This window comes from Rutilus rutilus, assembly GCF_951802725.1.
Source record: "Rutilus rutilus genome assembly, chromosome: 8".
Classification (NCBI taxonomy): Eukaryota; Metazoa; Chordata; class Actinopteri; order Cypriniformes; family Leuciscidae; genus Rutilus; species Rutilus rutilus.
In genome coordinates this window covers 7,364,428-7,389,807 of record NC_140222.1, presented here as the reverse complement: position 1 = coordinate 7,389,807, position 25,380 = coordinate 7,364,428, and the positions used below count along the sequence as shown (strand labels likewise).

The window sequence follows — 25,380 nt, the reverse complement described above, 5'->3', positions numbered from 1 at the left end:
GTGAAGCATACCATATCGGTTCAACTGATCCTGGAGAAACACAGCAATGTCAAGCAGATCAGAATGTCCTTTTCGTCTTTCGTCTTGAGGTGTCTGCGCAAAGTTGACGCACTAATAACAATACCATTTCTATTACTTAAAGACAGCAGTATCTCCCAATGTCTCAAACCCAAAGTAAAATAAAACCGGATTAAACTTGAAAGGCGGGACATGTTTACTTCCATGCAATCCAGCTAAAATAGAGCTCCTGGCAGGATTTTGAGGAATCTCATTAATTCAGAAAAACGAATTTATGAAAAAGGATCTTATAATTCTGAGATAATTAACTCAATAATTCAGAAAAACAGAGCAAATACATTTTATTTCAAGAAAAAATTATCTCATAATTTTGAGATAATTAAGTCATTAATTCAGAAAAACAGAGCAAAAACATTTTATTCATGAAAAATGATCTCGTAATTCTGAGATAATTAACTACTTAATTCAGAAAAGTAGAGTAGATTTTTTTTTTCCTGAAGTGAATGCAATTTAACTTGTAACTTGTGTAACTTACCCCCCAAAATGAAACTAAAGAAAATATTAACAACCATCAGTCATTTACATACTATACCATGAATATTACAGCAGTGAATCATGCATTTGCTTTATTAAAATGATTGTTAAAACATTGACAGATAAAGACATGATATGATCTTTAAAGGGTGTGACATCTAGAATATCTTTAACTTTTGTGCATCGAATCTTAACTGCTTGATTTTTTTTTTATATTTTGTGGCAAAATGTAACTATTATTGGCCAGCTTTTTATATAAATTGGGATTTATAAGCATGTCCAACTTTATTTGCACACATACAGTATACTCACATAGAGCAAAAATAGCAAATCTCAACTGCTTGATTGCTTGTATCGTCACAAGTTATTATCGCCCAGCTCTAATCTGATAAATGTGACTATAAGGCATGAATATATTATAAACATTAACATCATGATTTTCTGTAAAGCTGCATTAAAACAACCTGCATTGTAAAAATCGATAAAAAAAAATGTATTTGATGACTTAAATTGACTATGTGATATTGTATTTTATCACACACTGAGAGTTGTTTATCTGTTAGATTCAGTATTTCACAGAAGTCAGTCTTTTTAAAGCTATAGTCAGACTGTGAGTCTTCATATGAGCAGGAATGGAAATAAAGCCCTTCAAACACAGTAACGAACGACACCTCAGTGTGTCTGTCAAACATCGACCACAAACATCCAGCAGTAGAAGATCATGCAGAACCTGTTTGTCCAACAACAAATCAATATTCTTATATTTTTTTAAATGAGGAGGCAAAATGTTTCTTGTTGTTTGTTGTTTTGTGGATTTCTTATAAAGGGAGAAAAAAAGCGGCTTTAAAAACAAACATGAAAAAGATTTGGATCATTTGTTAAAAGTCCTTGTATTAGAAGCACATTCTTAAAGAGAGAGTTTCATTAGTCCGCCACTGAATATCACACTTCAACAATCTCAAAACTAAAGAGCTGAGAGGAAACTCCAGCGGTTCCTGTGAAAGCGATCACACCGCTGGTCTGGTTCTTGAAGTTTGATCATTTTCTCAAGGCAATCGGCGCATACACCACATGATCCTCCTCTTTATCATCCTGTCAAAAACACAATATATAATAATAAATGTCCTTGAAGTCATTTTACAATATGCAGATATGAAACCAGCCTCAAGTGTGTCATAAAACATTGTTTCCTTCCGTTTGTTAAATAAAAACAAATCCAATTCAAATGACAGAATTGAGTTGGACTGTGATGTCATCAACTGACACAGGGAATACTTCATCAGTGGCTCATTTCAAACACAGGTCAATTTTAAAGGGGTCATGAAATGAGAAATCAAAATTCCGTTGATCTTTTAACATATAATAGGTCATTATACTATACTATAAAATCCTCCTGTAAGTTTCAGAACTCAAAATGTTCTTGTTGATCTAAAAACAGCTTATATTGAAGCAAATCCATCTGACTGACTGATTGTGGAATATGATACTTTATTATGTAGTTGTAACGATGAGGCAAGGACGAAGCAGAGAGAGAATCCACATGCAAGCACTACTTTAATGAAACAAACAGGTAATCCAGGGCAAACAACAGAACATGGAACTCAGGACAGGAACAACGAAAAGGTAACAGCAAACAGCAACAACGACCGACAAACAACAACTGAAGCACAGAGGTTTAAATACACAGGCAAACAAGCTAAACAAGCTAAAAAGATAACAAGGGGGCGTGGCTAATCAGAAACACCTGGAGAGACTAATACACAAGAAAAACTACAAAGGACTACAAAACACGGCACAGAACAGGAAATAACAAAAGTCCACACAAGACAAGGAGAACACAAGACAGGAATCATGACAGTAGTAGGGTAGCTAAACACCGCCTCTGGAGAAGAAGATCAACGCCTGCTTCTTGCTTATTTAGCAATAAGCCCCACCCACTGATTCGTGCATGCCATGTAGTAGGTAAATAATGAGAGACGCAAACGTAGGTCAATGCAGAAACCCAATGGTAAAGATGGCTCCTAAGACAGAAAGATGCTGTGCAGTGTCAAATTGTGAAAGCCTTTGCATTACCTTACTTCTGATACCAACAAGGAGTGGAGTTCCAGACCACGTCAGTAAGAACGTGGTCCTATTTTCACTTAATTTCACCGCTGATTCATTTACAAACAAGGCACAATTCAACGCAGGATTTTCTGTAAGATTGAAATTAAAAGATGATGCTGCACCGAGTCTTTTGTATCTGATAGTAATATCACACCACACAGTCAGTTACTGTTTTTATTACGTGGGCACTATTACCGTTATTACAGATCGTTTGACATGTACTGAGTATGCATGCGTTTTTAACCTGTCTGGCTGAATTTCACCGGCTGACATTTCTCAACATCGGAAGTTTTAAAAACAATCCCACACTTCCGAGTCTACAATCTGCCACGGCTATTCAAACCATGTGTTTCGATGAGGGAGGTCAAAACAGGACAGAAAATAACCTAATACTTCTAAATTAAGATGTTTTATTATGTAAAAATCTTGATATTATTATAAGTTAAAAAAAATAAAATAAAAAGGCAGTTCATAACTGTTGATCTGTTACTCTTTGGTTACATGGTAGAATGAGTGTTGGGAGTGTTATGGCATATGTTTCTTGCATTGAATGCTGATTATACATATTTAATATGGTGGTGTTTTGTGTTTTTATATCTATAAAAAAATAAAAAAATAAACTAAAATAAACTAAATATAAAAATAAACTAAAAATAAACTAAATAAAAAAATAATGCAGTAACATTTTATTAGACAATTTAGAAAATGCAGTCTGCCCATTTGTGAGGTTTAAAAAAAAAATTCCTTTCCTTTTTTTTTTTTATCAAATGAAGATGGAGACAGTCAATCTAGCACTAGCTGTGGTGCAGTGATCACACATTCAGCCAGGGAGTGAGATGACATGTAGAAGCAAAATAAGATTTTTTTCTTTTTCTTTTTTTACATATTGTATGAAATATAGTGTTGCTAAATGTTGGATATTTCAGTAATTTTAAGATAAAAACAACAACATTTTGTCATAAATATAATACTTTGATTTTTTACTAAAATAAATGTAGATTCTGGGCAAACAAATTACAATAAGGTGGTTGTTTTACACCAAGGTGGAGACAGTTCTGTTTGTAACATGAGGCCAGAACAAGTGACAGGTGAAGAAGAGACAGGTACAAGAAAAATATGCACACTTTATATATATATATATATATATATATATATATATATATATATATATATATATATATATATATATATAAACACTAGTACTCCACTTTACTTAGTGTATGAGGCTGATGATAACGTTACTGGTGGAAGGGAGAGACGGAGAGATATTAGGGTAAATGAAGAGAAGGAAAAGGGAAGTGAGGATTCCGTTCAAGAGAAAACCTTTAATTATTTTACACGGCCCCAGCCCAATGATTTATACCAATAAATGTAATTTAGGAAAAAATAGTGTTGTCCATGTTTCTAAATTTTATTTGGGTGCATTGGATGGCCTGGATGAGTGTAGGATTTCCCGGCCTGAAATTGTGTCCCAGTCCGGCCCTGTTTGTCTGTATAATGATCTATCACACTCACTGCTGAAATGATACACATACACAGACATGAATTAGTAATAAATGATCTTACCGATTTCTGTGCTTTTCTTTGGTAGAACTTTGGCTCGGCGTAAGTGATTTCTTCTTCATGAGTCTCAACTGTTTCAATGATAAAATGTAATATAATAAATAGGTGGATTAATACAACAAAAGTGAATGTTATTAACTATATCGGTTTCTTTGCATCATATGTTTTGTATAAAGCGCTATAAAAAATAAAGATGACTTGATGTATTTTGCTGTGCAGAAAATCCTTTAGCTAATTTGATGTTCCTAGACAAAAATGACTAGTTTAACAAAAATGACTGATTATTTAAAAATTGCTTGTCAATCTCTTATTATGCTGTATTACCAGCAAATCTTGGATTCAATCTTCTTGTCAACTTGTTTTCTTTCAGTTAGCACAGGTTTAGTATTTATTTTTTAAACTGAATGGTCGTAGGCCATTGATCTGAGCTTATGAACCTCAGTATCTGAGTGAAAAAAGCATCATTCTGGATAATGTTGGCATTGTTCACTCAATTAAATCCTGTGTTTGGTAATAATATAGCAGAAAGAGAAAATTATAAGAATTTTTTTTGGAGGTCGGTCATTTTTGACCAGAAACAACATTAGTGTAACTAACAAGTACAAAAATAATCAGATTTTTTGGGGGAAGTTGTTATAGCCTGTGTGAGCAAAGTCGGTAAGTTCCCATTCAGTCAGTCATGTTCAATGTTACGACGGACTAATGTCACGGGGTCTTGTCTGGGACCCAATCGCCTCCAAGTGATAACAGATGGACATTAGCCAGTGTATTTTGATTGCTAAAAAGTGTTTATCTCTCAGGAGATCTCTCCTGCCGGTGTGTCGACGACGTTTGGCAGTATGGAGGCAGTTTAGTGCCAAAATCCGTTCAAAGTTCTTCCTCTCTCACTACCCTTGACTGTGGGGCGGGGTTCTCCATTTTATAGATGACTGGCTCATTCTGGCCCAGTCGAGGAAAGATCGGGATCGAGATGTCATTTTTCTCCATATAAGGTGCTTCCCAGCTAACAATTTTTGGTTCCCATAACGTTAGTTTATGGTTCCCAGAACGTTATTTTTTATGGTAACCACCCAGCAACGTTCTGGGAACGTTATTTTATTGTTATATAAAAATAAAACCAAAATAGAACGTTCCCCTAACGTAAGTATTTGGTTCCCAAAAAAACCCCCAAAAAATAACATTAGGGGAACGTTCTGTGTTAACTGGGTTGGGGTTGAGGCTCTAGTCCAAAAAAAAACCTAACTATCTTCTCAGCAGAGAAATACGTTCTGGGGGCAGTGTGGCACAGGACTACGGTGCGGGAACAATCATTTCCTGATCGTATCGAGACAGTCACCAAGATCAAGCTAGGCCAGGCCAGCACTGTCAAACACTTTCTGAGAGTGTTGGAGCTTATGGTGGCTACGTCCAACCTATTGCTCCAGCCTATCAAATCTGACATTACTGTGCCGGCTTCCCTTTGTAGCTTTCCACGTTACACTGTCACGTCACGAGGTGAGGCCGCAACAATCAGGATTGGACTAGTTGCACAAGTGCTTCAGACACAGTCATGCTGAGGGCGTTCCCCAAAGTGTCGTCATACGACGCAGCATCTCGTTCCCTTCTCGGGGAACAAGGGTTACAGTTGTAGCCCGAGACATTTTAGTCCAATGTGATTACATTAAATAGCATTTTCAGGAAAAAGAAAATCCTCTCTTGGTCAAAATGACCGCAACCCAACATGCGGGATAAAGGGAACTACACTGTTAAAGTATATTATTATTTGATATAACACATTACTTGTGTCAATTCAGTAGCGTTTATAACACTTGCCTTCTTGATCAGTTTTTCTACATTTCTTGCAGATGCAGAAGATCCCAACGACTGCAGAAACAATCATCAGAGATCCAGCAGCAGCAGCAGCAGAGATCAGCACTATTGTAGACTCTGAGAGAAACAGTTATTAGTGTCAGCTAGTGATAAGAGAACTTCACAGTTAGTACTATTTTGATGCTTTACATTTATATTCATTTTAAAGTTTCTAGTCTATTCCATTCTATTGTAGGTTACAGTACAAATCAAATTGTATGTGTTTCATTTCAGGATGAAAGGCAGCAAAGGGTGGTGATGTTGTATATGTATATATATAAATATGATAAACAATCTGAGGTATGCTGACTGTTACGATGAAGGGAACCAATAATAAACTCACTATAGACAATGAGTCTGAAGCTTTTTCTTCTTGCACCGCTGTTCAGTGAACTCCAATAAACTCCAGCATGTTCAGATCTGATGTTTGTGATGGTCAGAGATCCAGTTTGATTGTCCAGCTTCAGTCTGTCTCTGAATCTCCCATCAAGAACATCATCATATACAGTGAATCTGTCAGCCGTTACATTGATTTCAGCTATTGAAGTGTTTTCATCTCCAATCTCCACCATCCACTGAATCACATCATCCTTCATTTTATTAAGACGGGCTTTTAGAGTGACTGAATCTCCCTCACTCACTGATATTTCAACTGAATCATCAAACACACACAGAACAAAGAGAAACAGGCTTTGTCACAGATAAACAGATTATAATTGTTTATTAAAGATTTAAAGGTGCTATATGTAGTTTTTAGCGGCCTCTAGCGGTGATGTTTCAGATTGCAATCAATAATTTTTCAAGTGAGTGCTCGTGCGCATGCTCGAACTCATGAGCGAGCACTCTGGGTACACTCTCAGAAAAAAAGGTACAAAAGCTGTCACTGGGACAGTACCCTTCAAAAGGGTTCTAATATGTACCATTTAGGTACTAATATGTACACGTTTGGTACCAATATGTACCTTTGAGGGACTTATATGCACTCTTTAGCTACAAAGGTGTACCTTTTGTAAAGGTACCGCCACAGTGACAGCTTTTGTACCTTTTTTTCTGAGAGTGTACCGGCCAGACTGAGACGCAACACACCGGAGAAAGCATCACACAACATCCTGGAAACTCAGGTAAACTCACACTGTAACGTTGCAATAATAGGCTACTTTTATCAGCTTGACGTTGAACTAATGCTCCATGCTCGTACCATGATAACGTTACATTGACTGCATTTAGCTGTCCAATAGGATGAAAGCCAACTCCGGGTCTGTTTTTATACCCAAAACAAAGCGGAAGTTTCTCCATGATTCAAAAGCCCTGCCGATGTTGATCTATGTTTTCGTCTAAAGTTGATCCGATTCACGTCTGGCCTTACGAGCTTCAGCAGATAAAACTTTTGTTTTTGTTTTTTATCAATATGTGGAGTTTGTGTTGGAGTCTGTGTTGTGCTGGGAGCAGGTCGTTTCTTAGTGTTATATCATACATGTCATAAGGTTGCAGTGTCGTCGCTGTTGAGTGCAAAGTCAGTAGACGAGGCGAGAGGCTCGGGAGCGCGCATGCAGGTCACGTCACTGGACTTTGCGGTAAATCCGACCCGGCACCTTCACATAAAAATAAGAATACTTGCTTTCAGAGGTAATAGCAAAACCCGCAAAGTGGATCATTTTAATGTGAGATTACAACCCCTTCACACACAGGCAATAAAAAAATGATTAATTTTAGTAGAAAACCTACATATAGCACCTTTAAATAAAAATTTTAAATAAACAATACCTTAAACCAACACAAATAAACAACAAATGGTGTACAGTATGAATTAATTTAAATGTTGTCATTATAAAACAGGAGTAACTGTTTTTGAACTCACCATTGACAGTGAGAAAGAACTTCTTTCTCTCACTGTTGATCTGTAGTTTATAATCTCCAGTATGTTCAGCTCTGGTGTTTGTGATGGTCAGAGATCCAGTTTGATTGTCCAGCTTCAGTCTGTCTCTGAATTTCCCACCAAGAACATCATCATATACAGTGATTCTGTCGGCCCGTTTATTGATTACAGCTATTGAAGTGTTTTTATATCCAAACCTCCACTGAATCACATCATCATCCTTCATTTCAGTAAGACCAGAGTTTAGAGAGACTGAATCTCCCTCCTTCACTGATATTTTAACTGTAACTCCAATCACTCCTGAAAACAGAGTTTTTCAAATCACTTGATGTTGGTTTGATGAAGCTTCACTAAAATACTTTTATTAATTTAAATGTGAAATTAATAATATTCTGCAGCATTACAAAGACAAAAGATGATGAATGGAAAGAAAAATAGATTTATATATCGAACAATAACTAAAAAAATATACTTTTACTGTAATGTTTAATGTCACACTCAAACTAATGCTGTTGAGTATCTGAGCTTCATTTTTATTTTATATTTAATAAATCACTAATAACTGAGTTTAGAGCTGAATTCAAGCTTGATCTGATAGTAAAATCAGAGTTCAATTCATTTATGAGAATAACAGTGAATGTTGATCCTCTCTGACTAATTTAACCAGTAATTTATCACATGGTACCAGAACAGAAACAACTGAAGACATAAAAACACATTTAAAACTCACCAACCAAACACCAAAAACACAAACAGAGAAAAACTAATTTGACAAACATTTTCTTCATCGGTTTCAGTCGATGAATATGAAAAGACAAAAAAGACATTTCCCTTTCGAAAGGAAACTCACACTGCATCATTGCGCTATGGGGAACGCCTTCGCGTGAACCGGTGTCTGAAACGCTTATCTAAATCATGGCAATCTTATTGGCTGGCGACAGCCTATGACATCATCACTAGTGCGACCCGGAAGTATATAAGGGGAGCCTGGAGAACATGTCAACAAGTTTTCGTCTTCAGGGACTGTTTAAAAAAGAAAAAAGAAAAAAACACACTTAAATGGCAGGGCATACGCGGTGGCGGGTCTGGCTGGTGACTTGCACACAATGACGGTGTTGCCAGCATACCAGGCTGATCTGCTGACAGATATGGTTTTCATTGGATGGGGAAATTTGGGCCCTGAAGTTCCCATATATAGGCATAGACTGTAAAAAATATGGACAAAGCGTCTATGACGTCACCCATAGACTTTCTGAAGAACGGTTTTGAGGCCGTTTATGGGGGGTATGGGCGGCGCCATCTTGGAAAATCTTGAGAAATCCTAACCCCGCCCACCTTCTGGCCAATCCATATATGGGTAAAGGACGCAGCGCGCGTCACTCAGCTCGCTCTGCTACTCCGGTTATCTCTGTATGTATATTTTAGGCAACAATAAAACGAAATATGTAATAAAACTAGGGCCGTGACATTAACGCGTTAATTTCGATTAATTAATCTGAGACAAAATAACGCGTTAAAAAAAATAACGCAGATTAATCCATTCCGTATTGACCTTTGAACCTGGAGCCGTTCTAGCCACAATTCGACTGTAAAATGAAGGAGGGAGACGAGAACGCGCTGGCGCTGCCTGGATCATTGATTGGAACATTTACTTATAAAAAACAGCCGGCATTTCAACGTTGATTCACCGGTGAACGTAAGGGACCAAGGTCGAATCAATGTTGGATTATGTTTCGATTGTGCAAAACGAATCAACGTTGAAATCGTGACGTTGTTTCATTGTTGATTTCGTGACGTTGTTTCACCGTCTCTTCTTTCAATATGGGTGAATAAAGATTGTATGTCGACGTTGTTGAACCAATGATGAATTATGCTTCGGTTTTGCAAATTGAATCAACGTTGATATCGTGACGTTGTTTCACCGTATTACCTTTCATCATAAGATAATGAGTCATGACAATGCTGACTGAATTTGTGATTAACTGTACACTAAAATATTGTTAACTGTCAAATTACTTGCAGCAATGGCTTAATTAAACACATTTAATAAAAATATAACACATGCTCAAGATTGTAAAACAAGTTTTATTCTGAAAAAAACAAAAGTCTAAAAATACTTTCTAAAACAGATGAAAAACATCTCAAACTTTAAATTTCAGCATTTTCGAAGTAATGTTAAAAACCTGTAAAGCAAGTGTAAATAATGTTTATAATTTAATGTTTAATATCAAATGTATAATTTAATAATGTTCAATAATTTAATAATGTTCAATTGTATTGTATTGATTATTTGCTAGGCACAATTGCTCACCCTTTGAACATTTGAACATTATTTCAATAACATGTTCAACACAATTATTGTCAATTGATTGACAGCCCTAATTTATATGCAATTAAAATGCGATTAATTTCGATTAATTAATTACAAAGCCTCTAATTAATTAGATTCATTTTTTTAATCGAGTCCCGGCCCTAAATAAAACACCACACTAACTCTTTTCGTTTTCATTTAAAGAAACCTTAAACAATATAGCCACACAAATGTGGTTCAGGCAACGCGTATTGATTATATTCACTGCATATAACGTTAGCTTATTTATAACAAAGCGAAATATAAAACACAACCCTGCCTCTTTTCGTTTAAATATAATATAAAAATATTAAACATTTTAATATGGTCCAGGCAATATGTGCATTTTGTACTAAACAACAGATGTTGCAGTAAACAACATTACAGATCATCTTCGTTGTATTACAATTCAAAATGACAAAACTCAACCCAGTCTCTTTTTGTTAAATTTCAGTTTTATCAATATTAGCCATTATAAAAGTATAAGTAAACGTACAAGAAGCTATACAAATAAAGCAAACAATTCAGTCAAACATACAAAGTCAGCGCTCTAGTCTAACCATACAACGGTAAAGTTAAATAGCTTATAAAGTTATGAAACTTCCCCTCAGCCAAAACGATTGGCCAGGGAACAAATTATAGATTCACGAGACCAAAAATCGCCCGTTAGATATAGACAAGACGAATTATATCTCATGTTTAACCATTACAGAGACGTCAGAGTCAGCGGCAAACGTCAGAACGACTAGCCGAGGAAAGGCTGTTCCAGGCGGGGTACATGAGCGCCGAGCGCCCGGTCATCGCGGGATCTCACAACCTGGATAAAATTTTCATAAATCTTTATAAATAAACCACAGATTTGAGCTTTAAACAACTACATTCTCGCCTGAAAAACTCGTAAAACTACATTTCATGATACAAAAACAGTAGTATTATATTTAAACTATTAAAAAATGGCACTTCTTATGTTGTCATTCTCCTTGGCAGCCTATGCTCGTTATCAACTGTCAATCAAGCTGTCAATCAAAGGTAACCACGCCCTTATTTGCAGGGTTGGGGAGTAACGGAATACATGTAACGGCGTTATGTAATCAGGATACAAAAATCCAGTAACTGTAATCCGTTACAGTTACGTCAAAAAACGTAGTAATCAGATTATAGTTACATTTTGAAAAAAGGGGGAATACTTTCAGGATTACAATGGTTTCATTTAAAACGAAATAAATAAGTATTTTGGCATAATAACACTATATTAAGACGAGCGCACTACTTACAGTAGTTCCTGGTTCTGTTGCCAGTAATGACTCAAGCTGGTGCATGTGCAAATAACAGCTGTCTACAATCTCCTCAGACGCAGATTGAATCACTGCTGCTAGTAGAAATGATGCTGCCTGCGGGTAAAATCGCTTTTAATTCATGGAAATCCCGCTGCTATTTTGTAGAAATTAGGAGAGTAGCTTTTTTAGTACCCAAAATGTCCTTTCTTAATCTTTTCTCACGTAACGGGATGTTCACTGTCTAGGTAACATAGGGGAACTCCCACTGCCAACGCCACAAGTTCAGTCAGGCAAATTAAGAAAGATCACGGCTTTAGTCAACATGTAGGCCTATTTTAAAATAAACTAATATGTAGATTGTGTAAAAATGTTGTGTTTTTATTTTTTTGTTAAAAATTTGTTAAAAATAAAACAAAATAATCTGTAATACCATACATTAGCCACTAGATGTCTGTATAGCCCTTTACATAAATATATTATATTCAGGCCTGTGTTAATGTGTTAAGGCCAAATTCTTAATACGTTTTTTTGTTGTTGTTGTTGTAATATTTCTTCTTGCTTGACTTTATTTATATACGTGACCTTGAAGTAATCCAAAAGTAATCAGTTACATTACTTTCATATTATAGTACTTGGATTACGTTACTGAATACTTTTTTTATGAAGTAATTTGTAACTGTAACGGAATACATTTTTAAAGTAACCCTCCCAAGCCTGCTTATTTGTCATACATTTTATATCTAAATACGATCTAAACTAACGAGTTAGAAAAAAATTCACCCCCCTCACAGTTGTCAGGCACTCGGAACCTATCGAAAAATACAATAAAAGTCCATGGGACCAAGCTGTAAAAACATGAATTTATGCTGTGAAAACGGACATTTTAACATGGGGTCTATGGACATTTGCTCCCTTTTGGGACCTGCCCCTAGCAGATTTTCGATTTATTTCAGTTTTTCGCACTTCCGGGTAGGCTTCATTTTTCAGATAAGAATGTTGCCCCTTGTATATAGGTAGGCTATGCATACCCTTCCCATAGACCTCCTCTTATGTTTGAGTCATCAGGCTTATATAACGAGTAGTGCCAATCTGTAGTAGTGAACAAGTTGGCTGGAAAACTCTCTAGTGAGGCCACCGTTCATATGAGCACCAAATAGACATTTTCTGTGTGAGATGGCTTCCTCCCTATCGGGAGTTATTCTACTGAGGCCACCGCTCTGTCAAGCTCCAGACAGAACTACAAAGTCAAGCGTTGGCCCTCTTTGGGCCACCTTGATTTCCACCTTATACTAGAGCAGCAGTTCTCCTCTCACTTTAGAGAGTCATTGAAATTATAGCTCTGACCTTCAGTCACTTTATATTCGTGTGTCGGCCTCGATTTCTGGCTTAGGCTTAAGGCGAGACATGGCAGGTAAAAACATAGTTTTTTCTTTCACTGGTCAATTTTGAGATTTTGGGATATTTCAATAACATGTCTTCTTTCAGACTTGTGGTGAAAAAAAGTCGAAATACACATTTAGGTCTTTATTTGACTGCACTTTGTCTGTTTGCGTCTGTAGATTTCTCATAAATTCAACAAAAGTTGGCGTTGTAAATCATCCCACTGCTCCGCGATCGCTGTCTGCACCCTGTCATCACAAACACCGTTAGAAAGCTCTCTCTCTCTCCTGTGCAATGCTGTCGGATCCAAATATGGTCATTTCCTTTTAATCAGCAACCAATCGTGAAAGTAATTTACATTTAAATTAAGACATTAAGACAATGTAAGACATTTACAGAGGGATTTGTAAATATATTATTCCTAGCCTGATTTATATAACATTTTATTCCAAAAAACATGGCGAAAATAAATGTTTTAAGGCTATTGACAGTATTCTGATTTACAGGATAACAAAAGTAGATATACTGTAATTTTCCCCCCATCTAATATGTGAACACAATGAAAAAATAAATTTGAACCTGGCTTTATCCAATACTCAGAATTCGTTTTTTAAAATGTATGCAAATTAGCGCATATTTAATTAGATAATTCCTAATTTGCATATTTAAACATTAAATTACAGAAAACTTGTAATACATTTTTTTTCTCATCTTGATGTAGTTTCATGGTGATATCTGCTAGTTAACAATTTTACCGTATTCACCTGTATTGTCTTGCCTTAATAACCAGGATATTTTTTCCTGTAAATCTAGTTGTTCCTAGTACTAGCCTCCTCTTACTACAAGAGTCGTCTAGACAAGGCCCGCCCTTTGCACTAGGCGTAAGAATGCTAGTGGTGTTACAGTGTAGAAAGCAGCATAGGTAGCAGGCTATCTTCAAAAAGCCTCCCATGCAGATTTCTGTTAGACGCTGTTAGGCCTTTCCTTTCAAGAAAGTAAGAAGCTGTATGCTCAGGCCTCCGCCCTTTAGAGATAAGTATTGTAGCCAGAGGTGTCAAGTAACGAAGTACAAATACTTCGTTACATTACTTAAGTAGAAATTTTGGGTATCTATACTTTACTGGAGTAATTATTTTTCTGACGACTTTTTACTTCTACTCCTTACATTTTCACGCAATTATCTGTACTTTCTACTCCTTACATTTTAAAAATAGCCTCGTTACTCCTAGTTTATTTCGGCTTGTTTTCATTCCGGCTTGTCGTCGTTAAAAAAAAATTAAAATGGCCAATTACACAAACGGTTAATAGATATGAGTCCCGCCTCCTGAACACACATCGCTAAACTGATTGGCTTTGTGTTTTCTTTTCTTCCTAACTTGTGAGAGGCTGTAGTCACATTTGGTTGTGCAAAGCGCCAAAACTCCTCCGAGTCCTAAGGAAACCTAGATGCGGTAAGCGAGGGAGAAATCAACAGTTCTGTGCTCAAGAATACGGGGCAAATCGCGTCAAATATTGATTTGGGGATAGACGTTTTTACAATATAATGACAATCGTTAGTGTGTGTGTGTGTGTGTGTGTGTGTGTGTGTGTGAGAGAGAGCGAGCGAGCGAGCGAGAGAGAGAGTGCGCAACTCTACATTATAGGGTCAAAATATCCCCACAAAGATGTCAGTATCCGAAATCCTTGTCCTTCTGGGGATTTTTCTTTTTCTTTTCAGAAAACAGCTTATAAATCAGACTTTTGTATTTTGAAAATGTAAAAATGCAGACAGTTTTCTGTGATAGGTAAGGTTAGTCTATGGGGGCTAGAATACACAGTTTGTTTGTACAGTATAAAAATCATTATGTCTATGGAAAGTCCCCATAAAACATTAAAAAATAACATTGCTTGGTCTGTTGAAGGCTGGTCTTGTTGAAATGAGAGGCCTGTTGATCAAATCATTCCAGTCTCATCAGCTGGACTGAAAGAAGTTTCAGTGCTCTTAGGACACTGAAAACATGGCTCAGAGCAATGGTCACAAGTGACACTTGACAGTATTGCTGTGTGTCGTGTCCAACAGGACAAACTGGACAGAATTGATGTGAAACATATGCCAACAGTTACTTTCTGTTAAATGATTAGTTCACTTAGTTAAAAATGAAAATTCTGTCATTATTTACTCACTCTCGAGTTGTTTCAAAACAGTTTCTTTCTTCTGCTGAACACAAAAGAAGATATTTTGAAGAATGTCGATAACCAGACAGTTGATGGTAGCCATTGACTTCCATAGTATTTTTTTTTCCTACTATGGAAGTCAATGGGGTCCATCCACTGTCTGGTTATCAACATTCTTCAAAATATATTCTTTTGTGTTCATCAGAAGAAAGAAATTCATACAGGATTGAAACAGTTTGAGGGTGAGTAAATTATTTTCATTTTTGGGTGAACTATATCCCTTTAATGAAAGATGCAGACATGTGTTTGGCTTCTTCAAAAAGCAAGGAACAAGACAGTATTGCACTATTGCATTGCACTATGAGCGGAGTAAAGTTAAGTCTCTGTTAAACTGCCACCATGTCTTTATTAGTTATTTGTAACATTACAGAATTAATTAATTTACGTATTGTTAAGGTCAATATAGACTAAAAACCTTAATACATTATCCTATTAATTTCCTGATTCCTCAGCTTATTTAGCTTATTTAGAAAATTAATTTTCTATAGGCATATATACGGCTGACACAGGTAGCCTAGTGCATCATCCCAAATTTTTCAACATCAACATTTTAATATAATTATAGTCATTATGGCCTTTAGAAAAATTTGTTTTTTTTTTGAGGAGCTAGTGCACTAGATAGGCCCCTGTGGCGCGGCCTAAGCTTTTGTCCTTAATGGCATTTTTTTCCTTACATTACTTTTACTTTTATACTTTAAGTAGTTTTGAAACCAGTACTTTTATACTTTTACTTGAGTAAAAAGCTTGAGTTGATACTTCAACTTCTACAGAAGTCTTTTTAAACCCTAGTATCTATACTTCTACTTGAGTAATGAATGTGAATACTTTTGACACCTCTGATTGTAGCTAGCTTATCCAGCAATTGAAAATAGTTTTTTTTCCCACTGAGCCCCTTGAATAAAATAATTCAAGTCTTAAGGTTGAATGTCGTTGGCCGCTTACTGTGGCCTCCATTTCCTTGGGTTTAGAAGAGTATGTAAAATCTGTCTTGTAAAAAATACAAGATAATAGGCCTCGACCCTGATACATTCCTCAGGGTCATGCTGATAGTACTCCCCTTGTTAGGGTCTTTATTTAGAGTACTTTGCTACGCATAGCTCTATGATATCACCCTTCACCACCCAGGCTCAGGTAGAGACAGATTAGTTACTCCCTCCCACTTGCGATGGTTGAGTATGCTCCCTTAGAGCCGAAGCACAGCCTGGGCTGACGCCCGTGACATTCGAAGCTGTAGGCCTTACAGCAGGCCTCCTCGATAGTCCGGTAGCGTAAGATTGTACTCCCCATGCTTTAACCCTTTCACACGTAAGTTTAAAATATTCTGGCTGACCCCCCAGCGTGAGTTTTTCAAGGCGACCGTTATTTAGAATGTTTCACTTTTGTTTAAACACCTTTATAACGATTGCGTTAGTTGATATGTATCTGTATGCGCCATCTTAGTTTGTGCCGCAGACGCAGTTCAGAGAATTGGATCTGTTGGATTTACAACACGTGAATTCATCCACTTTTCCCAAAATACATAAAAGTAAGTGGCTGGTGAACAGGGAGAGAAAAAGAGTGAACTTTAAAGTTATTTACACAATGTGTATCTGATATGAATGAAACGTGTCTAATTATAATGGAAAGGATTATTATTGCCTCTTCCTTCGACATCAGTGTGTATTTTACAAACTCTAAATGTATTGTTTTTTTTAGTACTTATATGTCTGAAACCTAAAATAAATATTATGTGGTTGAAAACACTGAAAAGTTGTGATATATGACAGCTCTGATCGCGCCTGTCTCTGGCTCAGCGCCAGCCAACGCGCGAAAGCACATTTGAATTTAGCAGTTGATCACGTGATGCACTGACCGTTCTAATCGCACCGGTGTGATCGTACGCTCCAGGGACCAGCCTAGACTGATCGCACCGGTGTGATCGTACGTCTGAAAGGGTTAAGGGTCGATAGCACTTCTGCTGAGTACACTGCCTTTTGGCAATATAAACCATCGAGCTGGAGGCGCTCCCCTTATCAGGGTCCCTTTCAGAGTGCCCAGCCTCCACAGGGCTCTGAAGCACTGTGTAGATCCAGGATCGAGTAGAGTTACTCCCCTCGTTCACAAGGGTTAGAAAGCGCTATGCTGAGTTCTAATCTCCAGGATGTCCGTCTTTATGATCCGGTCTGTGAGCGATCACTGCCACTATCTGCAGTCCTTCCTATCAGAAGCCTCCACAAAGGAGGCAAAATATGACAGAGACTCTGTTTACGAAACAGACAGGTTGTACAGACGGCAATAAAATCACTGACTAACCCCTGTAAATGTTGAAAATACCGTACGACCCCATGAGAAACAATTAGCGTCTGAATAGGGCTTAACTGACAGTAGGCCTATGGTTTCACTGGCCTTTGAAAGGGCTCCGCCGTCTTTCAGTTAGCACAACTATTCGCTGTATCGCTGCCATAGTTTGAGCAATCATTCACAATCATTCCTTTTAAATAGACTCCTAAGCGTTTTCTGCCTTATGGTTTGCCAGCTAATGCACCTTTGGTTAATATAATTAAAAAGCTAACAACAATCAGTGTAATTACAATTTTATTCTGTGCATGAAAACACTTGAATTACCCTAAATGAACACTGGGTGTATTAACTTCAGAATTATATTCGTATACTGATAAGGTAAAGCTAAGAGTGGTCCAGACCAGCCTTCCGAACGTATGACTTACAGAAGGTATACTTAACTAAGAACGTTTCGGGAAACACGTATTAACGATAAGGTATAGCTTAAGGTATAACTTAAGAACGACGTAGTATTCAGAAGGTTTCGGGAAACGCAGCCCACCCTGTTACACTGGTGCTACTTGCCCTTTCAAATCTCAAGCAAATGTCCTAAATCACATGACTTGCTAGAAGTGAAATTTTCTTGGAGGGAAACTTCTCTGAGAACACAGTCTCAGTCATAAACTCTCTTTTCCTAATTTTTTAAGGTTTATCTAATAGCGTTTAACAGAAGCCCATATGGGTATGAAATGGGCTGATAAACTGGGCTCTATATAGGATTGTCCGATAATGGCCCCGATGCCAATCGTCCACATGGATTTCATGCAGGATTGCTCTTGCCAACAGGTGGGATTCACCTGAGCAACATGTGCAAGACCCATCTCAGTCCAGCTTTAGGTTTTATGTGGTTCTACAAGGTTACTACATGGGCTGAAATATGGGCTGTAAGTGGGTTTGTCCACGGGTGCCATGCGGGTTTATGCAGGATTTCACTGGGCTTTAGATGCGGACCAACTATGGATCATGTGCAAAACCCATGAAATGACCCATGTGGGACATGTCCACCCTGTTATACTGGACATGAAAATGTTTAATTTATTAAATCAAATTGATATATTTATTACTATTCTTCCTGAATGTTAATCTTCTGCTAGCATGTTGTTCTTTCCTAGCTAGTAATGGGCTATATTAGCTTAAAAGATCCACTCTGTTATGATACTCATTGCATTGTAACAGGGTAGACATGTGCCGGTATTCGGTAATGCGATAAATCGCGGTAATGAATATGCACGATATTATCGCGGGCACTTCAAAATACCGTGAAAAATAATAGATCAGAATTTATATTTATAGATCGCGCATTAGCTTATTTTCCATCAACCGCTTAACAAACACTGCGTATATGCTGCGCGAAACACTTGCGCACTCTGATGTAAACAATCCCCACATGTAGAAGCACTGTGTGCATGCGGCGCAGTGCGCACTCTAGTCTAATGTAATGAATCCTCACATGGAGAAGAAGAATGGCGGAGGGAGGAACACTGCCAATGATTTATCCCCCTTTTAAAAGTAGGGCTGTCAACTCTACGCATTCAGCGTGAGACTCACGCAATTTACACTTTTCACACGCTCTCGCGCCACACATCCATTTTCTCACTCAGAGAAAAATCACGGAGCAGAGGACACTGACAGCTTCTCAGCTCTCAGGTTCTGTCCATTTTATTACGAAATTCAGACAATAAATACCGTTTTGGTGCTTGCAAATGTGACATGACCGATCGCTGTAGCGCCTCAGTTCAAGTAAACCAATCATCTGTTACTTTTTATTTAAAGATACAGTACAACTTACTGAAAGGTATTTATGCCTCATACATAATATCGATCAATCAGTGTTTTTCAACCACGGAAAGAGGTCAATAAAACCAAATTATAATTATTTAATTTTTAACCTTTATAATACCAGCTGACAGGGCCCTCTGTATGTTTACAGCATTATGTGAGATATATTTTTTCTTGAGAAAAATTCACATATAGGCTATCTACTGTAGCCTACTAAAGAGTCAATATTGAATCAAGATTGAAATCAAATCCCAAGAATTGAAATCGTGAAAATTGTGTAAAATTCTGTTTAGTTACCAAATGTTTTGACAATCACAATTACACCTATTGTGATGCAAGTTGAACCATCCCCCCCCCCCCCTCCCCCTTTTTATGAAAAAAGTAGGGGAAGTCACTAAATAGCGACAAAATCACTAAATTGGCAACACTGACTCATTGGGGGGTTTTTTGGCCGATTGAGCATGTAAAATCAAAAAGTTTACGTTTTCGTTTACGCTAGTTCTTTTACATCAGCTTGATGCGTCACGGCCTTAAGTGTGAGAGTGACTACTACGTTTTATTTGTAATTCTGTCAATGTAAAATATTCAAATAAATATGCTGTCATAAATACACAAATATTAACTAAAGTAAGTTACAGTACAGACAATCTAGAGAGACTGAAACTTAATAGATTGTGTTTTGTCAGACGGCACCAGGGCTTGACATTAACACACAACAACTAAAGTTAAGTCTCTGTTAAACTGCCTCCTTGTCGTCATTTACCTTTACCTTACATTACAGAATTTATTAATTGAAGTCAATATAAGCTGAAAACCTTAATGTCCATCCCTGAATAATTCTTTATTTTACAGTTATAAACGTATACATGCTTAGAAATGTATGATAAAGAAATATGATATAAGACTCAAGTTTCAGTATTTGACCACTATTGTATTCTGTAGTGGATTTAGTAAATGTTGTTGTGGTCTGTTTAGCAGTTGTGTCCAGGATTACATGTTGCAGGAGTTTTTTCATACTGTATAAACAGCATCCTTCCTATCAGTACTGGCCTGTAACAGCGAATGTTGATCCTCTCTGACTAAATTGACCAGTCATTTATTACAACTGAAACAACTGAAGCCATAAAAACACATTTAAACTCACCATCCAGACGCCAGAAACACAAGCAGAGCAAAACAGGGAGAAACATCTTCATCGGTTTCAGTCCACAAATATGAAAAGACAAACTCTTCAAAACTGTAAATGATAATAAAATGACAGACGTGCTGATGTGAAGCTGATCTGTAGTAAAGTGAAGTGAAATTCCACCGTCGGCTAAAATAACTGCACATCTTTAGGTGTTAATGCATGTGGCCGTCTAGCACTTTTTAGCTGATTAGTTCACACTCTGAACATTGTCAGTTTGTCACTTTGAGCTCCAGTAGGCCTCAACTTCCTGTAAGTCAATGATGTCACTTTCAACTGAAATAAACTGACCCATAACATCTTTAAAAAAAAGTCTTAAAGCAACAGTTCGATCTTGTCATGAGATCCTGTGAGTGTTTGGCTCTGCTCTCTCCTGTAACTCTCTTCAGGACGTTTGTTGTTCATTTCTGATCAAATGTCTCGATTGTTTCTCCTCTCAGACTGATTTCAGAGTTTCTCTAATGGTTTTATGGAGCAGGAACAGATCGCCTGCTATAACTGTGTGTATGAAAGTGTCCTCTGATTAATATTTAACAGCTATGGATTATGATTAATATTCAACAGCTATGGATTATGATTAATATTCAACAGCTATGGATTATGACGCTGATGTGATGCTCTAAATGCTCACTTTGTTCAGAGTGAAAACTACAACAGTGAGTGCATTAGTGAGACATTCACACAAAAACTCTGTGAAACTGTTCAACAATTTCTCACACGGCTCTGACAAGCTGCTAAAGACTGTGACGTCAGAGCTGACAGAGATAACTCCTGATAACATGTGAGTTCAGGGTGAGCCACTAGATGGAGGAGTTGCTCCTCAGACGAGACCACAGAGACAAATCACACTAGAGATTTTGGGCCCTATCACACACTCAGTGCAATGCAGCGACAGGCGCGACACAAGTGTGTTTTGCTAGTTTTAGTCTGACGCAGTTTTCATTTTCCCGTCCTGCGTCACATTGTTTAAATATCAACTGCACTTTATAGACTTTATCGTTCCCTGTTGGAGGAAATGGAGCATCAATATGTTGTGTTTATGTATTTCACTGTGATCTCAAAGTATATTATAATGTGTCCCAAATCAGTATTTTCTCAGGATGAAGGAGAAGCTGGGAAAGTTGTTTGTTAATTATTGTAGATAGAAAAATAAAGAAAGTAGTGATCTAATAATAATGTAAACAATTTAAAATAATGTTTTAAATAATATTTAAAAAATGTAAAGATTCATATGTGGTGCACTGTTTAAAATATACATAAAGTCTGTATTCCTCCAGGAGACGCTCAATATAATCAATTTAATAAAACATGGACAGACTCTTGAACCTCAGAGTGAGAAACTTTATTGATAAAGGCAAGAAAATACATACAGCAAATATACAGCAGTAAAGTGAGATCTGTGGGTCTCTCTATTCATTTGTTTTATGTTTCTGCAAAAAAAAAAATATGAACAAAGCCATACATATTGGATTTTGTAAAATCTGACTCTGAAAGAGAGCAGAAGCTCAAGTAATAATCAGTATTTATAAGAACAAAAAAAACACACTTGAAGAGCCTTTAAAGTTCAGCGTTCTGCTTTAGATTTCAATACTTCCTGAACAAGATTAACATATAAAGCCATTAATATATATGACATACATTTATAAATGCAAAATCAGTTTTTGAGAAATGACATCATCAATCATGTACCTGATGTGTGAATATGTGCTTGATCTCCTTCAGCTCTTCTGGATCTGATCTCATAAACCACAATAATGACAGTAGCCCACCAGAGCAGAGAGGACCAATCAGATCACAGCTTCAGTAGGACCACAACAGTGGACAGATTCTGAGGAATAAACACATCAAACTGAGATCAGATCAGTCAATAAACACTAATATCAGCAGTGCTGTGGTACCTGCACATGTGTGACAGAGTGTGTTGATGTCCAGATGTGTGGTCTGGTTGCTGATGGGATTGTTCAGCACACAGCTGTAGGTGTTTTTATCCTGATATTCCACCTCCAGAGGTAGAGAGAGACTGATGCTGAGATCAGACGCACTGATGCTGGACAATACACTGATTCCTTTGTACCAGGAGAGAGTCACATGACTCACATTCACCACTGATGAACACACCAATGAACATGATGATGAACATGATGATGATGAAGAACAGTCTCTGCTGATGACAGGAACAGGCAGACGAGCTGGAAAACATTAGAGAATAAAGATAAATGAGGATGAATGAAGATATTCAGGCAAACGAGGAAGAAACATCGAGAAGAACCGAGATGATCAAAAGCAGAACATTTAAAACAATCTGATATACAAAGTTAAATATAAACCTGCTGTTAATGTAAAAAAGTAAGGTAATTAGTTGTTTTAACTAATTAGTCATAAAAACATCAAACTGAGATCAGATCAGTCAATAAACACTAATAACAGCGCTGACATCAACTAATATTTCTGAATACACAGAAATATGATCAAATCTAATCAACAATCTTATATTCGGTTCTACGTACATTTTTATACTGTCTGCCATTTCAAACTATAAAATGATTCAACAATTCAATACGTAAATAGTATTTGAAGGACAGGACCAGTGATCTCTACTCACCATAGACAGAAACACTGAATGCTTTTGTAGAGAATGAGAATCCTGCTGAAAACTTCAGTAGTTGATAAACTCCTTCATGTTCAGTTGTGGTGTTTGTGATGGTCAGAGATCCAGTTTGATTGTCCACCTTCAGTCTGCCTCTGAATCTCCCATCAAGAACATCATCATATACAGTGATTCTGTCGGCCCGTTTATTGATTTCAGCTATTACAGTGTTTTCAAACCTCCACTGAATCACATCTTTATCCTTCATTTCCATAAGATCAGAGTTTAGAGAGACTGGATCTCCCTCCATCACTGATCTCAGTCCTGAATCACCAAACACACACAGAACAAACATAAACAGGCATTGGCGGAAATCGTGGGGTGGGGGGCAATGGGTCAGGACCATCTGAGGGTTGACCCCCCTAAAAATATAATTAAAATATTTTTATTGTAAATAATATAATGATATATACTTAAAATAATTGAGCAAGTAGTAAAACAATACAAATGCAAACGGGGCAACAACAACAACAGCAAAACGTTTTAAACACTTTGAGTCCCCCCTCCCTTGCCTCACAGTGCTTTGGTCCACTGCCTGCTCCCCTTTTACCTCACAACTACACACACAAAGTCCAGTGGGAGAGAACAACGTTTTTCAGTAGCTAGTTGTGGAACTCCAGTAAGTCAAGCCTTTATTCACTTTAAACATCGGATTAAGTGATTATTTTCTATTTAATATAGATGATATTGACTCATTAATAAATCATGACCAAAAAAAAAAAAAAGATAACCAATGGACTTTTGTAACCGATGTAGTCTGCTTTGTTAGCAGTTATAACATTTACCCTTGTTTTATACAGATACATTTACCTAGCTTGTTTAATACCGTAGTATATCCCTCTCACACACACCCATAGAGTGTACGCATACACTACATGATGTAGTCTTGTAGATTAGGCTAGTGCATGTGCGCATTAAGATTGTCACATCACTGTGTGATTTAGTAGGTTTACATCATTTTAATATAGTTCATCTAATATAATATCACATGAAGAGTGCAGTTTTTCGCCAGATATTAGCATGATAACAAATGTGATTTTGAATTTATATAAGTTTAATAAACAAGAAGTTAATATTTAGTGACTTACATTTTAGACCTCATTTTGCCTGTTTTAGCTCTATTTCGCCAACAAAAATAGTTGAAAACAAAGCCATTTTCGCAATTTCACATTCGCAAAGTATTTGCGACACACCAAAGAGTTTCCTTACCAGATGAATCAGCTTTTTGAACGAATCATTGAATCTCAATGACTCACTGATTAACAGTGACTTGCTGCCTCCTACTGGCGGTTTAATGTTCTCTATATTTTCATGTTTTAAATCATTTAAAATATCAATATTTTAGGTTTATCAATATCAAAACATTATTTATGTCTGTGTAAAAGCATCTAAATGCCATTTCAAATGCAGCTTCTGTGTTTGCTCTCCATTGCAAAAATTTTGTTGATACTTTTTTAATTTGATTGGTAACAGCCCTATTGTCTTATTATTATAATTTTAATTTGATTAAATGTATGAAATTGACACAAAAGATGATGCATGCATATGATTAGGTTTAAAAATAAATTTATAAAGGTAAAATTGCCCATAAAAGGTAAACTGCTGTCACTGCTGTGAACTGACCACCACATAGAATATGAAGAATATCAGAAGGGTTCAGCTGTCCACGAAAGTCCTAAACATGCCAAGGTACCAGCACAATAACACACTCTGCAAAATATTGTCTAATTATGGTTATCGATAAAATCCCAGAAAATATAGAGATAATCTTTTGTCAATATCGCACACCCCTAATGTTAAAGGAACACACCGAAGTTTTGGGACTTTAGCTTATTCACCGTATCCCCCAGAGTTAGATAAGTCCATACATACCATTCTCATCTCCGTGCGTGCCGTAACTCTGTCTGACGCACCCACTGCTAGCCTAGCTTAGCACAAAGACTGGAGGTAAACGGCTCCAGCTAGCATACTGCTCCCAATAAGTGACAAAATAACGCCAACATTTTCCTATTTACATGTTATGATTTAGTCACAGCATGTACAAATAACAAGGTCACATGAGACACAGCCATCTTCTAACCATATACATACTGGAAACTATATTCTCAGAAGGCGAAGCACTGCTACTTGGGCGGAGTGATTTGAGAACCCTGAGCACCTGAGAACCCCCATGGTGAGGAGCATAGAGTTCGTTTAGAATTGGAGTAAATCACTCCACAGAAGTAGCAGTGCTTCGCCTTCTGAGAATATAGTTCCAAGTATGTATACCGGATGGAACGACGT

At 37.0% G+C, this 25,380-nt stretch overlaps 2 protein-coding genes and 1 long non-coding RNA gene across 3 annotated transcripts in view; 1 reads left to right on the top strand and 2 right to left on the bottom strand.

Annotated features, from left to right (window-relative positions):
• The window catches only part of LOC311295061, a 262,848-nt gene that overhangs the window by 109,852 nt on the left and 127,616 nt on the right, over positions 1–25,380 (top strand). The window lies entirely within an intron of this gene.
• Positions 1–25,380, bottom strand: part of LOC311295017 (uncharacterized protein) — a 69,579-nt gene that overhangs the window by 34,942 nt on the left and 9,257 nt on the right. The window lies entirely within an intron of this gene.
• On the bottom strand, positions 629–20,694 carry LOC311295038 (uncharacterized protein). The gene is made up of 6 exons (XM_084416215.1): positions 20,409–20,694; positions 7,928–8,245; positions 6,413–6,721; positions 6,034–6,147; positions 4,225–4,292; positions 629–1,644 (listed from the first exon to the last, which is right to left on the bottom strand). The coding sequence occupies exons 1-6, from the start codon at positions 20,458–20,460 to the stop codon at positions 1,591–1,593; spliced, it is 915 nt and encodes a 304-aa protein (XP_084272341.1). The 5' UTR covers positions 20,461–20,694; the 3' UTR covers positions 629–1,590.